Source organism: Nicotiana tabacum, chromosome 19 (genome assembly GCF_000715075.1).
Source record: "Nicotiana tabacum cultivar K326 chromosome 19, ASM71507v2, whole genome shotgun sequence".
NCBI lineage: Eukaryota > Viridiplantae > Streptophyta > Magnoliopsida > Solanales > Solanaceae > Nicotiana > Nicotiana tabacum.
Window position 1 is genome coordinate 48,018,852 of NC_134098.1, and position 19,053 is coordinate 48,037,904.

Here is a 19,053-nt window from a genome sequence, read left to right on the forward strand (position 1 = left end):
AGGGGGATGCAAATGAGTTCAGAATTAATAATACACATTGTTATCTCTTTTCCCCTCTCCATCCCTTTCCTTTTGATTCTAATCAGTTTACCCCTTGGGCATTTGGTACTTTCCCAGTATTAAAAAAAAAAGTCCAACCAGATATGGGTTGGTCTAACTGGGTACATAATACTGTCGACCTATCGGAATATTCCAATCACAAACGATTTAAGGCAACGTTATTCTGTCCAACTTTGCAGATAAACGCAAACGGAAGAGATGAGTGGAATTTACCTAACATACACACAGCTTAGATCCTTATTTGATCCACATTTAAACGAAAGATTGCAAAAGATATAAGCTTTCTGCGCTTTGCTTGTGGAGCAAGAATTACTTTTATGAATTACTAAGTATCTAAATTTTGTCAATCTCATTCACAGTATTTATCTTGTACTCTAACAAAGCAGGAAGGAAACAAGAAAAGAAGAATAAATCAGAAACCCTAAAAAGGAGTAAACTAGTTTTCTTCATATTCTCTTTATTATTATTTTTCTTTAACCAGGGGTTCTTCATAATTCATGTGAACACAATAATAAACACAATGCAAATAAGTTTGAGAGTAGATTTTCCCATGTTTTTGTGGAGCAACTCAAGAAGGAAAGAAAATGAAGCCGCAGCAGCTGGGGCCTAGCGTGGGGACCGAATGATGATCAAAAGAGCCATAAGCTATCTCGTCCCAGTTTCTAAAGCAGTATTCAATAAACTGTAAATTTCATTATAAGCACAACATTTACTGTTTACAACATCACTCTTGTTCCCAACACGCACTCTCCAACTCCCAACCAATATATGGGAGGAAAAAAGATGAACACACAGTTAAATAAAAGAATAAAACTTTACCCGCCTTCAAAATGCACATTCACACGATATACAGGACACATCAAAGATTGAATGATAAGATTAAACTCCTCAGGAACCAACAAGGAAATTCCAAAAAGCTGGCAACAGCTAACTGCGGTTAGCATCTATAGGAGTACCTGTTCTGGCCTGTGATATTCGATTTGCATAAATAGTCACCAATCTTAACTGCGTGCTGTTCAGCCCTTCCAAGTATGGCAAAAATGCTTTGCCGAGCATGATGTATATGTCAACCAAACAGAACACAACAGTCTGCCAGCCAAAAAAATTACGCAATCAAAAAACAGCTTAAGTGATAAAACTACAGATATGTACAGAATGTGAACTATATTCATCTCTTCATTCTTCAACAGTATATGAGCCATAACGCCGTTTGATTATAGGCAATCGAATTTGGTTAAACCACAGCCATAAAGCTTGTATTACTAAGGTTTTTGTATCAGCCATAAGCTTATTGCATGATCTTCTTTCTTTTTAAACTTTCTTTCTGGGATAAGGTAAGTTTTATCGAATGACCATATATCGAGTCCATAAACAGGTGTCAGGAAAAGACAATGAAGTGAGGGCAGGGGCTCAATAGCGTTTAACAAAGGAACAACTATTAATACCGAAATATAACTGCAATATATGGCTAAGGAACAAGACTAAGAATTTTTCATTGTAGACTGCTACTAAGACATAAAAGTCTTTGTTAGATAATTATCAAAATGAATCTCCAAGACAGTTTTTAAAGAGATTTTATTATCCTCAACTATGGTAACAACTGACTTCATTCCTGGTTTATATTCACCCAATTCAGAACTTTTTGTTGCATTTTAATAATGACATGTGTTTAGAAATTTCTTTTCTTGAGCCGAGGGTCTATTGAAACACCCTCTCTACCTCACACAAGGTAGGGGTAAGGTCGGCGTACACCCTACCCTCTATGAGATCACACTGGGTATGTTGTTGTTATTGTACTAATAATGACACGTGAAACGATCTGTTACATAAAATATATTAGATCTTCTACATAAAATGAATTTTTGAAACAAGATATTAGGTGCTTTTCTAAGGAGTGTTTCATATTTCTCAAGCATGGCATACAACTGCCTTCAATCCTCTATTAGTTTACTCGATTCCGGTGTCCCTGATTCTGATAGAGATATGCATAAGGACCAATGCCAAATAAAATTGCTGGGGGGACCTTTCCTGTAGAACTGCCATCGTATGCCAATTGCAAACAAACAGGTACAGCATACACTGATGGTAGGCTAGGAACCCGTGTTTTAGCTATATTTTGACTCTAATTACTGCACTTTATTCGTGGTTGAGCATAAATGACAATGATTTGTTCTTATTATGTGTATTGTGCTTTGTAAGAGGTGATTCCGCGTTAGGAAGTGATTTTAGAGCTAAAATAGATGATTTGGAGCTTTGAACTCTGAATAGAAGCCCAAGGAATTAAACCGGAAGCATACAGGGATCGAGGACCAATCCAGGATGTTAAAAAGTGATAAACCGGAACTCTAAGAAATTGCACTACCGCGCCGCATGGGGCATCGAATGGCGCGGCGCAGCAGTGTAGAGGCGGATTTCTGACAAAAAATCAACTCTCTGAAAAAGTGCACTAGCGCGGCGCATGGCGCGGCGCGCCTGTGCAATTTTCCACCCAACTTTTCCTACTTCGGCTCAGAGAGGGTAGTTTTCTCCAGGCCAGTTCCTACATGGTATAAATACACTAAAAACACGATTTTTAGAGGACTTTTGACCTACGGAGCTTTTGGAGAGCATTGGAGGCTTCAAGACACAAGATTTCATCATTTTTCCACCAATTCAATACGAGAGTTTGGATTGCAATGTTGGATTGATGTTTTCCTACTCTTTGACTCCATTTGTGATGGCATCCTCTATGATTATGGAGTCGTTTACCTTAGGGTTTGACATGATTTGGTGACTTTGATTGTTATCTATGGATTTGATTATTGTCTGATTGCTCGAATTTGTTGGAGGAGTTTTAACTCTAGTTGTGATTTTATTCATTATCGTGTTTAATCGGAAGAGGAGCATAATATTGAAAATTGTTGCAATGCGTGCCTTAATTTATTTTGGTACTTCTTTAAAGTAATCGAAAGAGCTTTGCGATCTACCTTTTGAATTAAGATTGAGAAATATTTGCGAAAAGTTTCTCTTAGACCATTCTTACCAATAGATTCTTGCAAGTTTCACCGCACTTCATATTAGCTTATTTGAACGGTTTAGGTTTAATCAAAAGAAGAACCTGAATCAAAATAATAGGATAATAACTTGTTGAACTCGTGAGAATCAATAGAACCTTAAGAGTGAAATTTAACCGTGTCAAGTCCAGGATAACAATCTTGCATCTATCATGTCATAACCCTAATTTCTCGCACTAAGAACAAATCAATTTTGCTAATCTGTAGTTCTCTGTGATCAATTGTTAATTGTTTCACTCTTAGTAGTTAATTATAGCTCATAATCATTCTCAATCGAAGTGTTAATCATCCTGAATGACATTTAACTAGAAATTACTTGAACGTTGTTTAGTCCAATCCCGGTGGAGATGATAACTTTCTATACTATCTTTAACGAAGCACGAGCTTGTTTTTATAGTGCATATTACGCTCGTCAATAACATCTCATGCTATCTAACTGATATCTCCACAATATAAAAGAAAACGAGTAGGAGATGCAAATACTGCTGAAGCTGTAACTATTACCCTGCTTGATTCTATTGAAGCTATAACTACTAGTTTAATTCTATTAGTGATTCTACAAAGCTTTTTAGGCTCAAAAAGAAAAGAAAGAGAACAAATAGAAAAGAAATTGGCACCTTGCGAACATCTGCACTCTGGTTTCCAAAAGCATCAAACAGGGCAGGTAAGAACGAGGGTAGCTGAGACATCAATTCTTCCTGGGAAAGCCTCCCCACAAGCTGAAAAAGGAAATAAGTTCAAATCACTAACCAATCAAAACTTAGCTTCTCCAAGTTTGACACACACTAGCAAAGTAATTACTTCTTTTCACATCGGAAAACCGGACACAAGACTCTCTACGAGTTCAGGGGTCAGATCCAATCAGCAAATTACCTTTGTCAAACAGTTAATACAAGTTACAAGAGTCTTCTCATCTTCGGTGACAAGCAAAGGAACAACAACCTGCAAAAACAGTAACTTATCAGAAATAGGAATAGCAAAAAGGCCATGAGATCAAGCGAAAAATGAAAAGAAGAAATCCAGATATCTTGCTAAGCAAATTCAAATGAAACACAAGAACTTACACTTAAGCATCTAAATGGGTCATACAAGGACAACACCATAGTTAAACAATGCTCGGCTTCATTTGCAACCTGGACAATATAACACATTAGAAAGGAGGGAAGGGAAATTTTCAGCATAATAACTTCATCTAAGTGAGAGTTTACTTTCGGGGCAACATCCTTGGTTGCGTTGAGCAGTTTTTCAATTACAACCTCAACTGAATCCTCCATAGCATCTCTCTGAGAAACAACAGAAAATGGATAAAATAAAACGACATTGTAAATGAAAAGGGTTAAAAAGACGCACACAACCTCTCTTATCTATAGATAAAGGGGTGGAATAAAAATAAATTTGATAAGCAGCAAAAAACCTGATTCTTCAGCATTTCGACTATCAGAGATAGAGCAAGTTCTCTTATTGAAGACTCAGAATCATCTAGCACCTCGAGTACAGCAGTCAATATCTGATTGAAGTACTGCACCGAACGAAAGATGACATCATAATAAAATCCATCTTTCAAACTAGTAGAATTGAATCCTGATATTCAGTAGAACTTTTAAAATAAATACGTAATAACTGAGCTCTACCTAGTTTTTGAATATGAAAAAATGAAATTAAACTAAATATGATTTACAATGTTGCATGAGGAATTTAAAGTATACATAAAGGAGTAGCAACAACCAAACAGATAAATCTGCGACTAATATACCTTATTCCATATAGATTGATCATTGGCAATAGCTTCAACTAGTTGTTCAAGTGCACCATGCTTGTTGGCAGCACAACTTTCATCACTGCCATTACAGATCTGGCAAAAGTGGAAGAGAGAGCGCGATAAAGATTTTGATAGTTTTCATCCCAAGTTTTTGCAAAAAAGACTTGATAGTTTCTTTAGCCAAGGACGAGGAGAATCTCTGAGAATTTGACAATAAACTGTAACTTGACAGGTACAGATTGACCACAGAGAACTCACCGTATGCAGAATTTGAGGAATGCTTGGTCCAGTTGTTGGAGTTGAGTTTATCTTCAGAGCAGAAAGTTTCAGGTGATTAAGTCCCAAATCAGATTCCTTATCAGCCCCAACACCCGCAGCTACCCCTAGATGCTCCGAGTCAACTAACCCATTAACCTCCAGATGGGGAGTGGAAGTGTGCTCCATCTTTAAGCTGTCGTCATTACATTCCTGCGGATTATCCCACAATCTGTCACTCTGATTAGCGGTAAGGGCCAAAGCTTTTGAAACAGGAAGATCGGAGTTGGAACCAGTTTCAACACCACGATAGAAGTCTTGAGTATCATCAGACAACGAGTGACCTATGGAGCTAGTCATATAGGTCGAGTCTGGAAAAGAGTTCCATTTTCTGGCACCATCATTATCAACTGAACCACCAGAATACCTTCCAAATAGATGACTTTTCTTTGAAGCTCCTATATATGCCTCTTCAGAAGATGTTCCAACAACATCAGATGGATCATACTTGGAACGTTGCCTTTCTTTCTTATTCTGTAGAAAATTCATCAAATCCACCTCTATACGAGGGGTATACTGTTTAAGTGCCCGCCTCAAGGAATTTTGTTCTTCAACTGATAAGCTAAGAATAAAATTCAAAACCCCTGTTGCATCAAAGTGTGTGTACACTGATATAATACATGAAATAGCTGCTTCTTTCAGTTTGGTGTTTTTATCATAGACTAGTGGTGTCAACTTAGCAAGCCATAACTTGAGGATGCCACTATTTCCAGCACCTTCAGAATTCGAAGGATGCTTGTTAAACGAGCCAATTGAAAACTCAATTACAGCAAGTTTGGCCTTCGGAGAACGCTGTTCATCCAATGAACGGAGCAAAGCTGGCAAAAGGGAATCTATACCATATGTTTTGCTTACAATTTCTAATGTAGTTGAGCAAGGCTGCCTCACCGATTCCTTGGGATCAATTAGCCGTGAGAAAACATGGGGCAAAATCCTCTCCATGTAACTTTCAAATGGTTTTCTGCAAGCTGGAATAAGATCTGCAAGGGTTGACAGAGCTGCCTGTGCAACTTTATGATGGGGATCATCAAGGTGCTGGAAAAATAATTTCATAACCTTCTCGAAGCTCTGAATGATTTCTGGAATACCTCTAGGCCCCTGCTGTAGCAAAGACCTGACATAGCTAAATGCAGCAACCCTAGCATTCCAATCTGAACTAGGACTCAGACCCTCACTTAATGCATCACTTAGTGAAGCGGGTCCATCCACATAACTTGACATTTCTCCTAGTGGGAGCTGACTGTCATCAAAGCTCCTCCTCTTGCTAGCAGACATTCTTCCTGCTGTGTTCTTTCTTGATAGAGGACGTTGAAAGTTTGGAACGTAATTATTCTGATAATCCCTAAAGTTAGCATCTTTGTATGGTGACTCTACATATTGTCTGTGAACATGCGAGTTCATTAACCGCCTACCTTCCCTAAGTTCAGCATGATCTTCAACAAATCCTCTATCTTGTAGTTTTTCAGAAGCCCTTCTTGCCGAATTAGCTGAAAAGGATTCATGAACCACACTACTTCGATAGGATGCTTTAGCAGAATCCTTCGAGGCCTGGATCTGAGTAATGATATCGGACAAACCCAATCCACCATTGCGATTATTACCTTTAGAGAAACCAGATGGTGCATCTACCAAAGCATTAGCAAGACTATTCGACGCAGGAACAGCAAGAGGAAATGGTGGATCACGGGACGATGGTGGGTCAACTCCTGCACTAGGGGCAGTAGAAGAAAAATTAAGCCGTTCATAAACTTTCAAACATTATAGCTATAGTGTTTTTTCAGCATCCCTTTTGCTAAATCATAGAAGCTGCATGTGATAAACTCTAAGGCTTTCACCTTCGCACTAAAATACTACACACAAGCTTTTGAGATGGGGAAACGATAATGGAAGAGGAAACAATTACCTAGATCCAAACTAGAGGATCGACTTCTCTCAGATATATCCAGACCTTTGAGCAAGCTTTCTATAGCAGAAACTTTCTGTTTGCTGGCATGAAGTACACTTTCCAAGCTACGTTCTGTGCCAGTACCCACAGGTTTTGTTTGTGACAGGAGTAGCCCAGAGGAGAGGGACGTGCCTGAAGGCAAACTGGAAGTTCTATCCATAGCAACTATTGCAGATGTTCCATAACCAGGAATTTGCGAAGCAGATGTTTGAGGAGCAAGTGAGAAGTGTGAACTCCTCTCTCGAACAGAAGGTGAAGCATGTCGTCTGTGAGTTCCACCATCTTCCTCATTTATGATCTGCAGAAGTGTTTCCCTTTAGCCCATCATGTCAAATCTTAAAGCAATTTAAAGCAATGCCAATCATCTGTGTTGGAAAGATGCTGGGAGCAACTATAAGAGAAAAGCAAGTACCCTTTGGATAACAGGATCAAAGGACATAAACAAACGCCTGGAACGTTCGGGCCAAGTTCTTGCAAACATTCTGTACAAAGTTCTTGCAATTGATCGTACCTGTTAAGCTTTCAAGTGAGAGTAAAGACATTGCAAAAAGAAAGGGAAAAAGAGATATTGAATACAAGTACAAATTGGAAAAGAGTGTCTCTATGTCTATGCCAAGAAGCATCGTATACATTCACATATACATCTGATACGTAGAATTCAAGATCCATACCTCACCCATTGCATCTGCTACACAACATTTTATAAGGTCTTCATAGAGTTCTGCTGAACGTTGTATCTCAGAAGCATCGGGCCAATGTTCCAGGATTAGAAGTGCATACTCACAGCATCTGCTAAGTGTTGCAAATCAGGAACAGCACTGTCCAGAGTTAAATCAGAATAAACATGATAATTGACTACAAAGGAGAACCAAACCTTGCACGAAGGACTGCATTACGATCATTCTTTGCACAATCAGCTATTCGAGGAAGTGCACGAGCAACTTTGCAGTTGCGCAACATCTGAAAATAAAAGTAGCAGCACATGACTGACCAATATAACATGGAGCAAAAGAGAGAAGATTGTAATGGCACATAACCCGTTACCGTTTTTATGCAGGTATCAGCAGATTCTGCAATTACAAGAACAGTTATCACAACAAGCTTGAAAAGAACCTGAAGTTCAAATCAGGAAGACAGAAACAACCTATGTCATATAGCATGAGATAAGTTTTTCCCGAAATGAGATGAGAGAAGAATAAATTTGCGGACAGTAGCAAAAAAGTTACTCACTGGAATGAACATCTCGGCACATGCCTCAAAATCTCCCAAAAGCTCTTGGGATAAGAAGCTTAACAAATGGCAAGCCTACCAACAAACAAGGAGAAGACACTATAAATCCTCTCCGCCAGAACACTTTAGTCTACTTAAAATTCTCCATGTTTATGGAGTACATGCATATGAGACACTAAACAACTATTCTCATCAATTTCAGAAAAATAATGATTAGGTGAAGTATAACCCGCCTGGAAACGTATTTTGATACTCCAGGTTCAAGTAGCGCAAGGAGACATCTTAACTGATAAAATCTGACAAAAAGGCAAGATTCTAGGTGCATACATTCAGGTTGGGATATACCCTTTAACCTGAGAATTAATAACTGATGCAAAAGAAATGTCTCCAGAACAAAAGAAAAATAACTGCAAATGTCAAGATGCAGTCTTAGCTTGCATAAACACATTGGAAAAAGAAAGGGACACATGTCTGACTACTAAAAGGCTTTTATGAGATGGCAACTGCAGCAGAAGTGGAGCAGACAGCATTAGCAAGCTATTTTGGATGGACTACGATGTAAATATGTGATATAAACATTCAAATTTCTACACCCTCAGTTTTAATTTAAATGACACACTTTCCTTATTAGTCCCTTCCAAAAAGAATGACACATTTCTATATTTAGAAACAATTTAACTTTAAACTTTTCATTTTACCCACTTTACTCTTAATGAAAAGCTTTTATAGCCACACAAATATTATGGCCCCACAAAGATTTTGCCCCTAAGCTTTTAGGACCACAAAGATGTTGAAAAGTCTTCTTCTTTTTTCTTAAACTTTGTGCCAAGTCAAACTGCATCATCTAAATTGAAACGGAGGGAGTAGTAGATTTTCTGTGTTGATTGACCATAACCAGGCGCTCATAACCCATTAGACACAGCCCGGGTAACAAAGCAGGAAATAGCTAAACGTATAATTAGAGGAAAAAATAAGTTTTCAAAAGGCACACTAGCAATGGATATGACAGCAGAGTTGCTACTGTTATTGACTATGGTAACAGACCTGTTTGACAATGGTGGATCTCCGATCAGATAACTGTGTGCTCAAAGGGACAACAAGTTGCTTTAGAAGTCCACGGAAACAAGGAAAATCAATTGCACCTGATACGATGAAAGAGAAGATGAGCCGCAATACAAGCTGGTCAAGGAATAAAAGGAAAGAAATTGTTTGAACATAAATAATCTATTTTCTCTTATTCGTACAGTTCTCTTTTCTTTTTTCTTTCCTTTCAGTGGGGGAGGGAGGAGGCGGCGTTGAGCTCTGTATATAATTTCAATAAAAGAAAGGGACGTTCTTATACCGCAAGTGTCATAATAGAAAACATACCTCCAATAACAAGAGCTTCAATTCTTTGCATAGCAGCGATACGGACAGACCAATCCTTTTCTGGCACAAGGGTAGAAGCAATCTTCTCAAATTCCCTTACCAGCTCCTTCTCTGAGTACACTTTAATTGGTTCGACAGGTTTTTCTGCAATATCACCATCCCCTATACAAAAGTAGACCAAAGTAAAACATTTGATCAAGTATACAACCATAGACTGTTATTATGCATTACATGACAGCAAAAAATCTTCCCTTTTCATTCCCTTTCTTTGTTCAAACTACCCTTTAGCTCATAGTAGTTGTTTTACCCAGAAAATCATCCTGATCACCACTAGCGAATGATTTTTCTATGTCCATATTCCCAACCTACAATATGTAAGTTAACCAGCAAAACCTTCCTTGATAACTTCTATACCGAACAACATGACAATAGGATGCCCACAAAAGCTTACCATAAAATAGAAGTTTCTAAAACATATTACTAACCTCCAAAAAGAGATACCTCTCTTGTTGAACTTTTAGCCTTCGGGCTGCTTTTCTTGGGATTAAGACTAGTGGGTCTCACCTCAGCAGCTGAATAGTTTTTTGGAATTCCATCTGCTAGTCGAATTTTGGGCTCAATCTTCTCTAGTCTGGCATTAATATCTTTTAGCTGCAGCCAGTTATCAAGTCAAGACAGATTGAGAAGAATTTTTGCTTTTAGTGACCAAGCGAAATAAAATCTACATATGATAGAAAGTTATTTGCTAGAATGAAAACGTCTCAAGTTATGTAATATACCATCATTGTAGGAAGATGATGGCGCTGAAGCTCATCACGGAACTGAGGTCCAGCCTGTGAATACATCTCCTGCAAAGAAGATAAAACATGGAGTGAGGGACGACTGTTAAAGACATAAATCTTAATCATGGAACTAGATATTTGTTAGAGAAAAGAAGTAAAACAACAATATCATACAATAATATAAAGTAAGAATTCAGTAATGATACACCAATATTAACAAGCAGCAGAATCATACAGAGACCAAATATTTCCAAACATTCATCAACAGCTTACCTTCTGCTGCAACTTTAACCAACTACAGAGAAATGATTACAAATCCAACTAGTAACAGCCAATCACTTCCACGCAGCATATAATGGTTTTAAATCCGAAACCTACATAGCTAGTAACTAGGCACATGAATCAAGCTGATCATCTTGGTTACACGGTTCAGAAAAGGCAAATTAGATTCAAGAATCTACTCACTTTTCCATTGAGAATTAGAGTTTCATATTTTTTCAGATTGAATGTGTATTTTTAATAAAACACTGTGTCCTGTGATCTTGCTTTCAACTAGAATTGATCCTTGGGCTAGTTCAGACAATCTTGAGCCTTCGCCTATTAATTATAGATAATTTCTAAATGTTTGATCAATTAAATCGGTCAATCTCAGGCGAATTCATTGATAACAAGCCAAAACCAAGACCCCTCAAGCTTGTAAAAGAATAAAAGCAAAGACTACGTGAAACTGGAGCATCTCCATGTTACCAGTTAATCCCTGAAAGGGAGAAGAAAAGCCACAGAACCTTACAGTCAGAGACATGCTATGACTTTGAGAGTGAAACTAAAACAGTCACTTTTCCAAATTGAAGTTGATTGCTGAACGGTAAAACCAAAGACTTCGAAGTCTACGGTAAAACCCATACCAATTGAGGCAATGAATATCTAGAAATCTCAGTAAAATAGATAAGGTGTAGGAGCATCCCCCCCCCCCCCGGATAAGTGAGCAAAGTTAATTCAGTAAAGAGTATGAACAAAGTACAGGCTTTTTTTTGTGTGTGTGTGTGTTTTGGGGGGGGGGGGGGATGGTAAGCCTCCATCCCTCAAACCTCCGCTAGCCAGGAGGCCATTAGTGGCTTACTATATTGCGCGGATTCTTCATTTGTTCCCGCCACGCCCGTGTCGACACGACACTGGTAAGGGCGTGAGATTCGCAGTGGATGTGGTTAATCGAAATTGGATACTTTGACGACAATCCATGGACAAATATGACTTGAATTTTAGTTGCTGCCTGCTAATGCCTACAACTTGAGACTCTAAATGAAAGATTGAATTATTGGTTGCACTCCATTACCTATAAATTTTTCACAGAATATCTCTCATAACTTTGGATATTTATTAGATCTATTTTTAGAATTTTGAATTAATTTTAACCAAATCCTTGCACCCGTATCCGTACCTAGATCCATATCCCCGATTCTTAAAATTTAGATTATGAAGGATCCAATCTCTAGATCCGCACCCCGATCGGATACACACACTCGAATTCGAGCAACATAGGTGGCTTTTGCCACTTTGCCCCCTTGGTGACTCGAGAATCCCCAATCGTACAGTTTGAGGTGGTGATGTTGCTATAGGACTATCTTGCAATCATCCTCTCATCGGGTGGAGGAAGTAAAAGGTGCAATAAATTTCTCTTCACAAGTACAAAAGTTCCCCAAAGGCTTCAACCATGGCTCCTCGATTAAGTCACAACCAAATGATATAAGACTATTCAAATGCCTATCTTATCCTTCATACTCAACTTTGCTTCAGCAAGTAGTTTTGTATTTCCAAATCATACATAGAGTTAAGCCTCCTTCACTATGTGACTCTAAAACTGAAATTTACATTTGATTTTCAGAAATAAGGATGGATGTGTGAGTATACTAGGAGAGATATGGTTAGAAATGAAGATATTCAGGACAAGGTGGGAGTAGCCTCCGTGGTGGACAAGATTCGAGAAGCGAGGCTGAGATAGTTTGGCTTTGGCAACTGAATAGGGTCAGGGAGGTATCTCCTTGATTAATAGTTGAACATGCTTGATGAACTTAGGGACATGTATATACAATACCTCGAGCTTCGCTCGGTTGGCCTTCCTACGGACCTACGCTGACGAATGCCTCTTTTCTGTTCTCTGAAGTCTACAACAAACAAGTGGGAGAGGCAGGATTCGAACCTATGTAGAAAAACTTCAACAGATTTACAGTCTGCCGCTTTTGACCACTCGGCCACTATGGCCCAGTGAGGAGGTGTGCGAAATTGACAATGGTGAGTCTAAGAAGAAGTAGAGGTAGAGGTAGGCCAAAAAAATAGTGGTGAGAGATAATTAGGCAGAACATGACCTTTGATAGGAGGGTGTAGAGATCGAGAATTATGGTAGAAGATTAGGAGGTAGTCGAGCGTGTTTTCTTTCCATACTAGTAGTACGTAGAAAAACTTCAACAGATTTACAGTCTGCCGCTTTTGACCACTCGGCCACTATGGCCCAGTGAGGAGGTGTGCGAAATTGACAATGGTGAGTCTAAGAAGAAGTAGAGGTAGAGGTAGGCCAAAGAAATAGTGGTGAGAGATAATTAGGCAGGACATTGCACATCTTCAGCATACTGTGGACATGACCTTTGATAGGAGGGTGTAGAGATCGAGAATTATGGTAGAAGATTAGGAGATAGTCGAGCGTGTTTTCTTTCCATACTAGTAGTTGTAGTATTATTCTAGTATTTCCTGATTCTTAGATCTCAATTACTACCTGATGTTGCTTCTGCTTCGGTTTTGTGATTACGTTGATGTTGTTACTGCTTCTTTTCCATTGACTTTTTCAATATTGTATTTCTTTCTCTAAATTGTTGTGATTGTGCTTGCCTTGAGTTGAGAGTCTATCGAAAACAACCTCTCTACCTGCTTAAGGTAAGGGTAAGGTCTGCGTACACACTACCCTCCCAGACCCCACTTAGGGATTTCACTTGGTATGTTGTTGTTGTTATTGTTGTTATTTTCAGAAAAAATGTAAACTAGTACTATTATTTTCCCATCCAAACCCAACATAATGGCCTAACCAAAACTCTTATATCTCTATACCGAAGCAACCGTAAAACTATATGTAGTATATTGGCCTCTTTTGCATGTTAACTCAAGGCATATTCAAGTAGGCAATATCAAGCCTTAACAAATTACTTATGTTGTTTCTTATGGATTAAAATCTCTTAAAGCCTCTGCCTCCCCCCCCCCCCCACAAAAAAAAACAAACTAAATCTTGTTGTGTTTGTTGGTTCTTTTTTTTCTTCTCTCCCTATCTCAAATCTTGCTATTGGCCTTACAAATACATTTTTTGTCTTTTTCAAACAGTTAGCAACTTACCATATCACTCCAATTAACACAGACTCTCAAGATTCGACGGAACAAGCCATCAGCAAAATCACTAATACACTAATCAATACAACTCTAACAATTCAAATGGAAGTAAAAATTCTCTCCTTTCCATCTAGAGAAAAGAGAAAATTCTTCAGTCTACAGATAGACGCAATTACATGAAATTGAGATGAGATAACAGTTTTGCTAACCTCAATACATGATATGGCTGCATCTCTAACACCAGGATTAGGATCACTCAACATTTGCAGAATCTGACAATAGCAGCAAGAAGAAGGATGTTTACATAATTGGATCCAGAAAAGGTTACTAATGTCCTATGACAACATACAAAAAAGCTTCATCGGCATTCCTGCTGATTAACATACAGGAGGAAGAATGGCCCGTTGAAGGGGCAGCTCAGTTGCTGAAAAAAGACCAATTGCTGATGTAACAGTTCGAGCAAATTCTTCTCGAACTCTGAAGCTTTTGTGCATCCAAGCATAAGACCCTGCCCTCTCAACAATGATAGTTGGTGAAGAAACCTGTAGAACATATACATTAATCAACCAAATAGATTTCCAGTTTTTTTCCCTAACAAACTAGCAGAAATGAGTAATTTTTTTAATATTTGACATGTGAAATTATCTCATGCTGGTTGTAACTGCTCTAACAAAAAATATTCACATCTGAGAGTAAATAAAATTATTGCTCAAAAGATCCCCTTGTAGAATAAGTGTTCAATTTGATAAGAGTCTTATTTACATCTCTGTGACAATCAAAAATAATGTGCTGCCTTGTGAGGAAAAAAAAGAGCACCCAAATTATATATCTTCACACGCTGAATTAGTTTCAAATTTTTTGATGACTGAGAAATCCACGAGAGCCAGTGGCACACTGTTTGATATTCAGTTTTACATGGGTCCACGCCTCAACTCTTCTCCACTTAAATACCAGGCTAAATTAGTTTTACATAATAGCAACAAATGCGATAAGTTTGTTGTTTTGTATTACTGATACTTTTTAGATTGATCATATGTTTGGTCAAAGTAAACATGCCAAAAAACTTAATCATTACTGATGTTCTGCATAATTTTCAGTTACAGAATGGTAAACTATAATCTTGCACTATTATCACTCTTTTCATCCCTGAAAGTGTGCATGTGCATACAGTAGGACCAACGCACACATAACAAGCACATCGCATATTTTGGAGAAAATCTGAAAATACTAGACATGCCCTAATCAACTGAACTTCATTATTCGTCGCTAGCAAACAATTGAGTCATATAAATCATTTCTTTATTATTCACTCATTCTGATCAAAGATTCCAATCGTTCAACCACCTTCCAACCATCCTTATCCCCCAAAACAATAAGAAAATTAGAAGGGGAAAAAAAGGAAATATTCAACCAGCATTTCGAGTTTGAACCAACAATACAACTCCGCCACAATCGGGGTTTAGCTATATGAATCCTCTATATTCATTCCGCGTCAGCATAAAGCAAGATTTAAGGGTTCTCCTAAACTAGAGATTCTCCAAATCTCACACTTTATCCCTGTACTGCAATACAAATCTCTAACCAATCCAATTTATCCAAAAATTCGAAAGAAAAAAAAAAGAATATGCTCACATTAAGTACAGTACCAAATAAAATTTAGCAAAGAAACTCACTTCAATTAGAGTAGAGTTACAGTAAAATGAAGAGTAAGTAAGTGCGTTCTCATGCTAGAGTTACCTGCATCAAAGTAAGCAACAATCGTCTAGCAGCATCTCTAACGGGCTGTTTCGAATCGCCTAATCTTTCAACGACGGCAGGTACAAGTGCATTGAAGTGAAGCTTCAAGTGTTCACCGGAGAGTACAGCGGCGGAATCGAGCGATTGTAAAGCACCCTGAGAGACCCTAAAGTTGTTGTCTTTCAGAAGATCTAAGCAAACATCCACAAGAGAAGTGACTTCCGAAGAAGAGAGGCTCTTTCTAGATGCTTCGAGAAGTTGGTGGAGTCGTTCTACGCCCGCCATTCTCTCCTTCGTGTCCTTGGCACGTGCCAATTCCAGTGCCTCCTCCATTGCCAGTGTAACTAGAGCTCCGATCTGGTTCGACGAGGGTCAGATCTGCGTGTGGATTTGGGAGGAAATGGGCGTATGAAAAATGGAGGAAAAAAGTGACAGAGGAGAGTGTGAACTGTATGGGAAAAGAGGAAAGAGAGTGTTTTTAGAATTTGTATGAAAAATTGGGGGGCTATTTTGCTATATTGACGGAAGAGAGGATATAGTAATCTGTGTGGTTGGAACCGACGACGGTTGATAAAAATTTCTTGTACCCAATCAACCTTTGACGGTGTGATAGTGGCTCAATGCCTTGGGACAAAAATTTACTACACTGTGATTTCACATTAAACAATGCAAAATTACTTTAAAAGAAGTGTTTGTTCACTAATATTTTTATTAGTTGTTACTGTAGTTAAATACGTCTTCCCATAATGTTTGTTACTAAAGAGACATTAATTTTTCCTTATAATTGCAATTCACGTAAGTAAATTTCTGTCGACTTCTTTTTTATGGAAGTTTCTCTCGACTACTCACATATTTCGAGACATACAATCACTAATTGCATTTAAAGAAGTGGTTAGTTTAATTTAACGGAAAGGGCCAAGAATGCCCTTAACGTATTAGAAATTATTCAAAAATATTCTTCTTTTACCCATGGGTTCAAATTTGTCCTTAATGTTATTTTTAGGCTTAAAATGATCCTTTCTTAACGGAAAGATGACATGACATTGATGAGCATTTTAATTAAACATGTACCATTTATTTAGTCCAGAAAAAAGTAAATTTTTTTTATTAAAAACTGAAAAAAACGAAAATATTTTTTTTTTAGTTTTTACAAAAAAACTACTTTAAAATATTTTCTAAAACAATATTTTTGTAAAAACAGAAAAACAAAACTGAAAAGTAATTTTCTAAAGCAATGTTTTGTAAAAGCCGAAAAAGAAGAGGAAATATTTTTTTTACTAAAAACTGGAAAAAGACGAAAATATTTTTTTCCAGTTTTTACAAAAAAAAATGCTTTAAAAAAAGCTGAAAAATATTTTCTAAAACAATATTTTTGTAAAAATTGAAAAAAAAAACTGAAAAGTAATTTTCTAAAGCAATATTTTTGTAAAAACTGAAAAATATTTCCTCTTCTTTTTCAGCTTTTACAAAAACATTGCTTTAGAAAATTGCTTTTCAGTTTTGTTTTCAGTGTTTACAAAAATATTGTTTTAGAAAATATTTTTCAACTTTTTTAAAAAAATATTTTCGTTTTTTTAACTGGAAAAAAAAAATATTTTTGTTTTTTTCAGTTTTTAGTAAAAAAAATAATATTTCCTCTTCTTTTTCAGCTTTTAAAAAATATTTCTTTAGAAAATTATTTTTCAGTTATTTTTTTCAGTTTTTACAAAAATATTGTTTTAGAAAATATTATTCAGCTTTTTTTAAAGCAGTTTTTTTGTTAAAACTGGAAAAAAATCATTTTTTTCAGTTTTTAGTAAAAACAAAATCACTTTTTTCCGGACTAAATAAATGCTACATGTTTAATTAAAATGTCCATCAATGCCATGTCATCTTTCCGTTAAGAGAAGGGCATTTTTAAGCCTACAAAATAACATTAAGGACAAATTTGAACTCATAGGGGGAATGAGGGCATTTTTGAGCCATTTCTAATACGTTAAGGGCATTCTTGGCCATTTTCCGTTAATTTAATCGAATTCCCATTCCTTTTTTACTGTCAAAAAATATTTTTATGATGTGGCAAACTTAAACGATAATTCATAAGTTTATCAATGTAATTCATGCGTAGACAAAGCTGGGAAAATATTTTTTTTGGTACATTAAAAAAAACTAGGCAAGTATTTGAGTGTTTGACATTAAACTGGTTAAGACATTAACAGATTATGTGTACAAGCTGAGTATATATGCTTTAATTAAAATATAAGCGATAAATTATTTATCAGTAGCTTGCAAGATTAATTAATTAGAATAAGATGGAGACAAAAACCTACTTCATACATACTATAAATTATTGCATATAAAAAGTAACCTCTATATATAGTAAACTCCACTAAATTGCATTCCATTTTTCATCTAGATAAGTAATCTTTTTTTAATGACAATAAAATTTAGAAGAAAATGGTACTCCTAGTACTTACAAGTTACAACAAGTTGCATTAATTCACCTATGAAAGATTGATCGAATAATTATAATAGCTAGATCATAAACCAAAAGTTGATTAGATTTTGAAAAAGTTAAATTCACAATTTTTTTTCTTCCTAACTAGTCTCAATCATCCGATGTTTTTTTCTTTTACTGATTGTCAATTAAATTATAAAAAGCTAGAGAAGGTAATAACATATTCTTTATAAAGATTATTTTCAAACTTCTTGATACATAATATGGACTTGTCCAATCTTGTTTGAATAAGCTCAAAAAACTTGATGGAATACACGTGAACCTCAAAATTAGAAACAAGATTGAAATATTTGATCCAATAATTATCTCGATCAATATAGTTTGAAAAGCAAATCACATGTAGCTTTCCAAAATGACAATCGCAAAATACTTAAGATCACTAGTAGAAAAACATTAAATTCCGACCGAAAATTTCTGACGGAAAAAAGTTGTCGGAAATTTTAGACATAAATAATCAGAAAAATTTTAAAAATAGTTACATTTTTATTAAATAACTTCGACCATGTTTCCGACAATAGTGGTGGCACAGCTTGGCGCTAAAATCCGCGAACCAAATTTCCGATTGAATTCGCCTCTATTTAAAAGTCAAAAAATTTATCGTTGACCGTATTTGTGACCGAATCGATCGCAAAAACTAAAAAAAAATTACTTTGCGACCGATTCGGTCGGAAAATTTAAACGTATTAAAAATAATTATTAATGTTCCGACCAAAACGATCGGAAATTTGTTTTAAAAACCCTATGCTCGCGACCCATTTATTTCTTTCTCTTCTTTTCTTTTTCTCTTTTCTTTCTTCTTCACCCACCCCAGCAACCCCCGTCCCTCCATCCCTCGTGCCTCCTCCGGTCACTCAGGTACGTCTCTCTCTCCCTCTCTCCTCCCTCCGTCCATCTTTTTTTTACATAGTGATTTTTTCTTTCAATTTTTCAGTGAATCG

The 19,053-nt window shown here is 36.8% G+C and overlaps 1 protein-coding gene across 1 annotated transcript; it reads right to left on the minus strand.

The window, feature by feature from the left end:
• Positions 1-733: 733 nt before the first annotated feature.
• Positions 734-16,135, minus strand: LOC107784908 (CLIP-associated protein). The gene is made up of 21 exons (XM_075237721.1): positions 15,619-16,135; positions 14,268-14,423; positions 14,091-14,153; positions 10,510-10,578; positions 10,216-10,381; positions 9,731-9,892; positions 9,407-9,504; positions 8,363-8,437; positions 8,177-8,245; positions 8,007-8,092; positions 7,804-7,921; positions 7,545-7,643; positions 7,091-7,430; positions 5,131-6,893; positions 4,867-4,965; positions 4,528-4,632; positions 4,322-4,396; positions 4,178-4,246; positions 3,987-4,055; positions 3,731-3,832; positions 734-1,149 (listed from the first exon to the last, which is right to left on the minus strand). Exons 1-21 carry the CDS (start codon positions 15,949-15,951, stop codon positions 988-990), a joined length of 4,278 nt encoding a protein of 1,425 aa, XP_075093822.1. The 5' UTR covers positions 15,952-16,135; the 3' UTR covers positions 734-987.
• Positions 16,136-19,053: the final 2,918 nt, after the last annotated feature.

What these genes read in the sequence shown, in the direction of transcription:
- LOC107784908 (XM_075237721.1), bottom strand. Translation starts at nt 15,951, where the DNA reads ATGGAGGAGGCACTGGAATTGGCACGTGCCAAGGACACGAAGGAGAGA. An exon ending in AACGGGCCATTCTTCCTCCT is followed by an intron (nt 14,154 to 14,267) that starts GTATGTTAATCA and finishes TGCTATTGTCAG; the next exon opens with ATTCTGCAAATGTTGAGTGA. An exon ending in ACCCATTTAGATGCTTAAGT is followed by an intron (nt 4,056 to 4,177) that starts GTAAGTTCTTGT and finishes CTGTTTTTGCAG; the next exon opens with GTTGTTGTTCCTTTGCTTGT.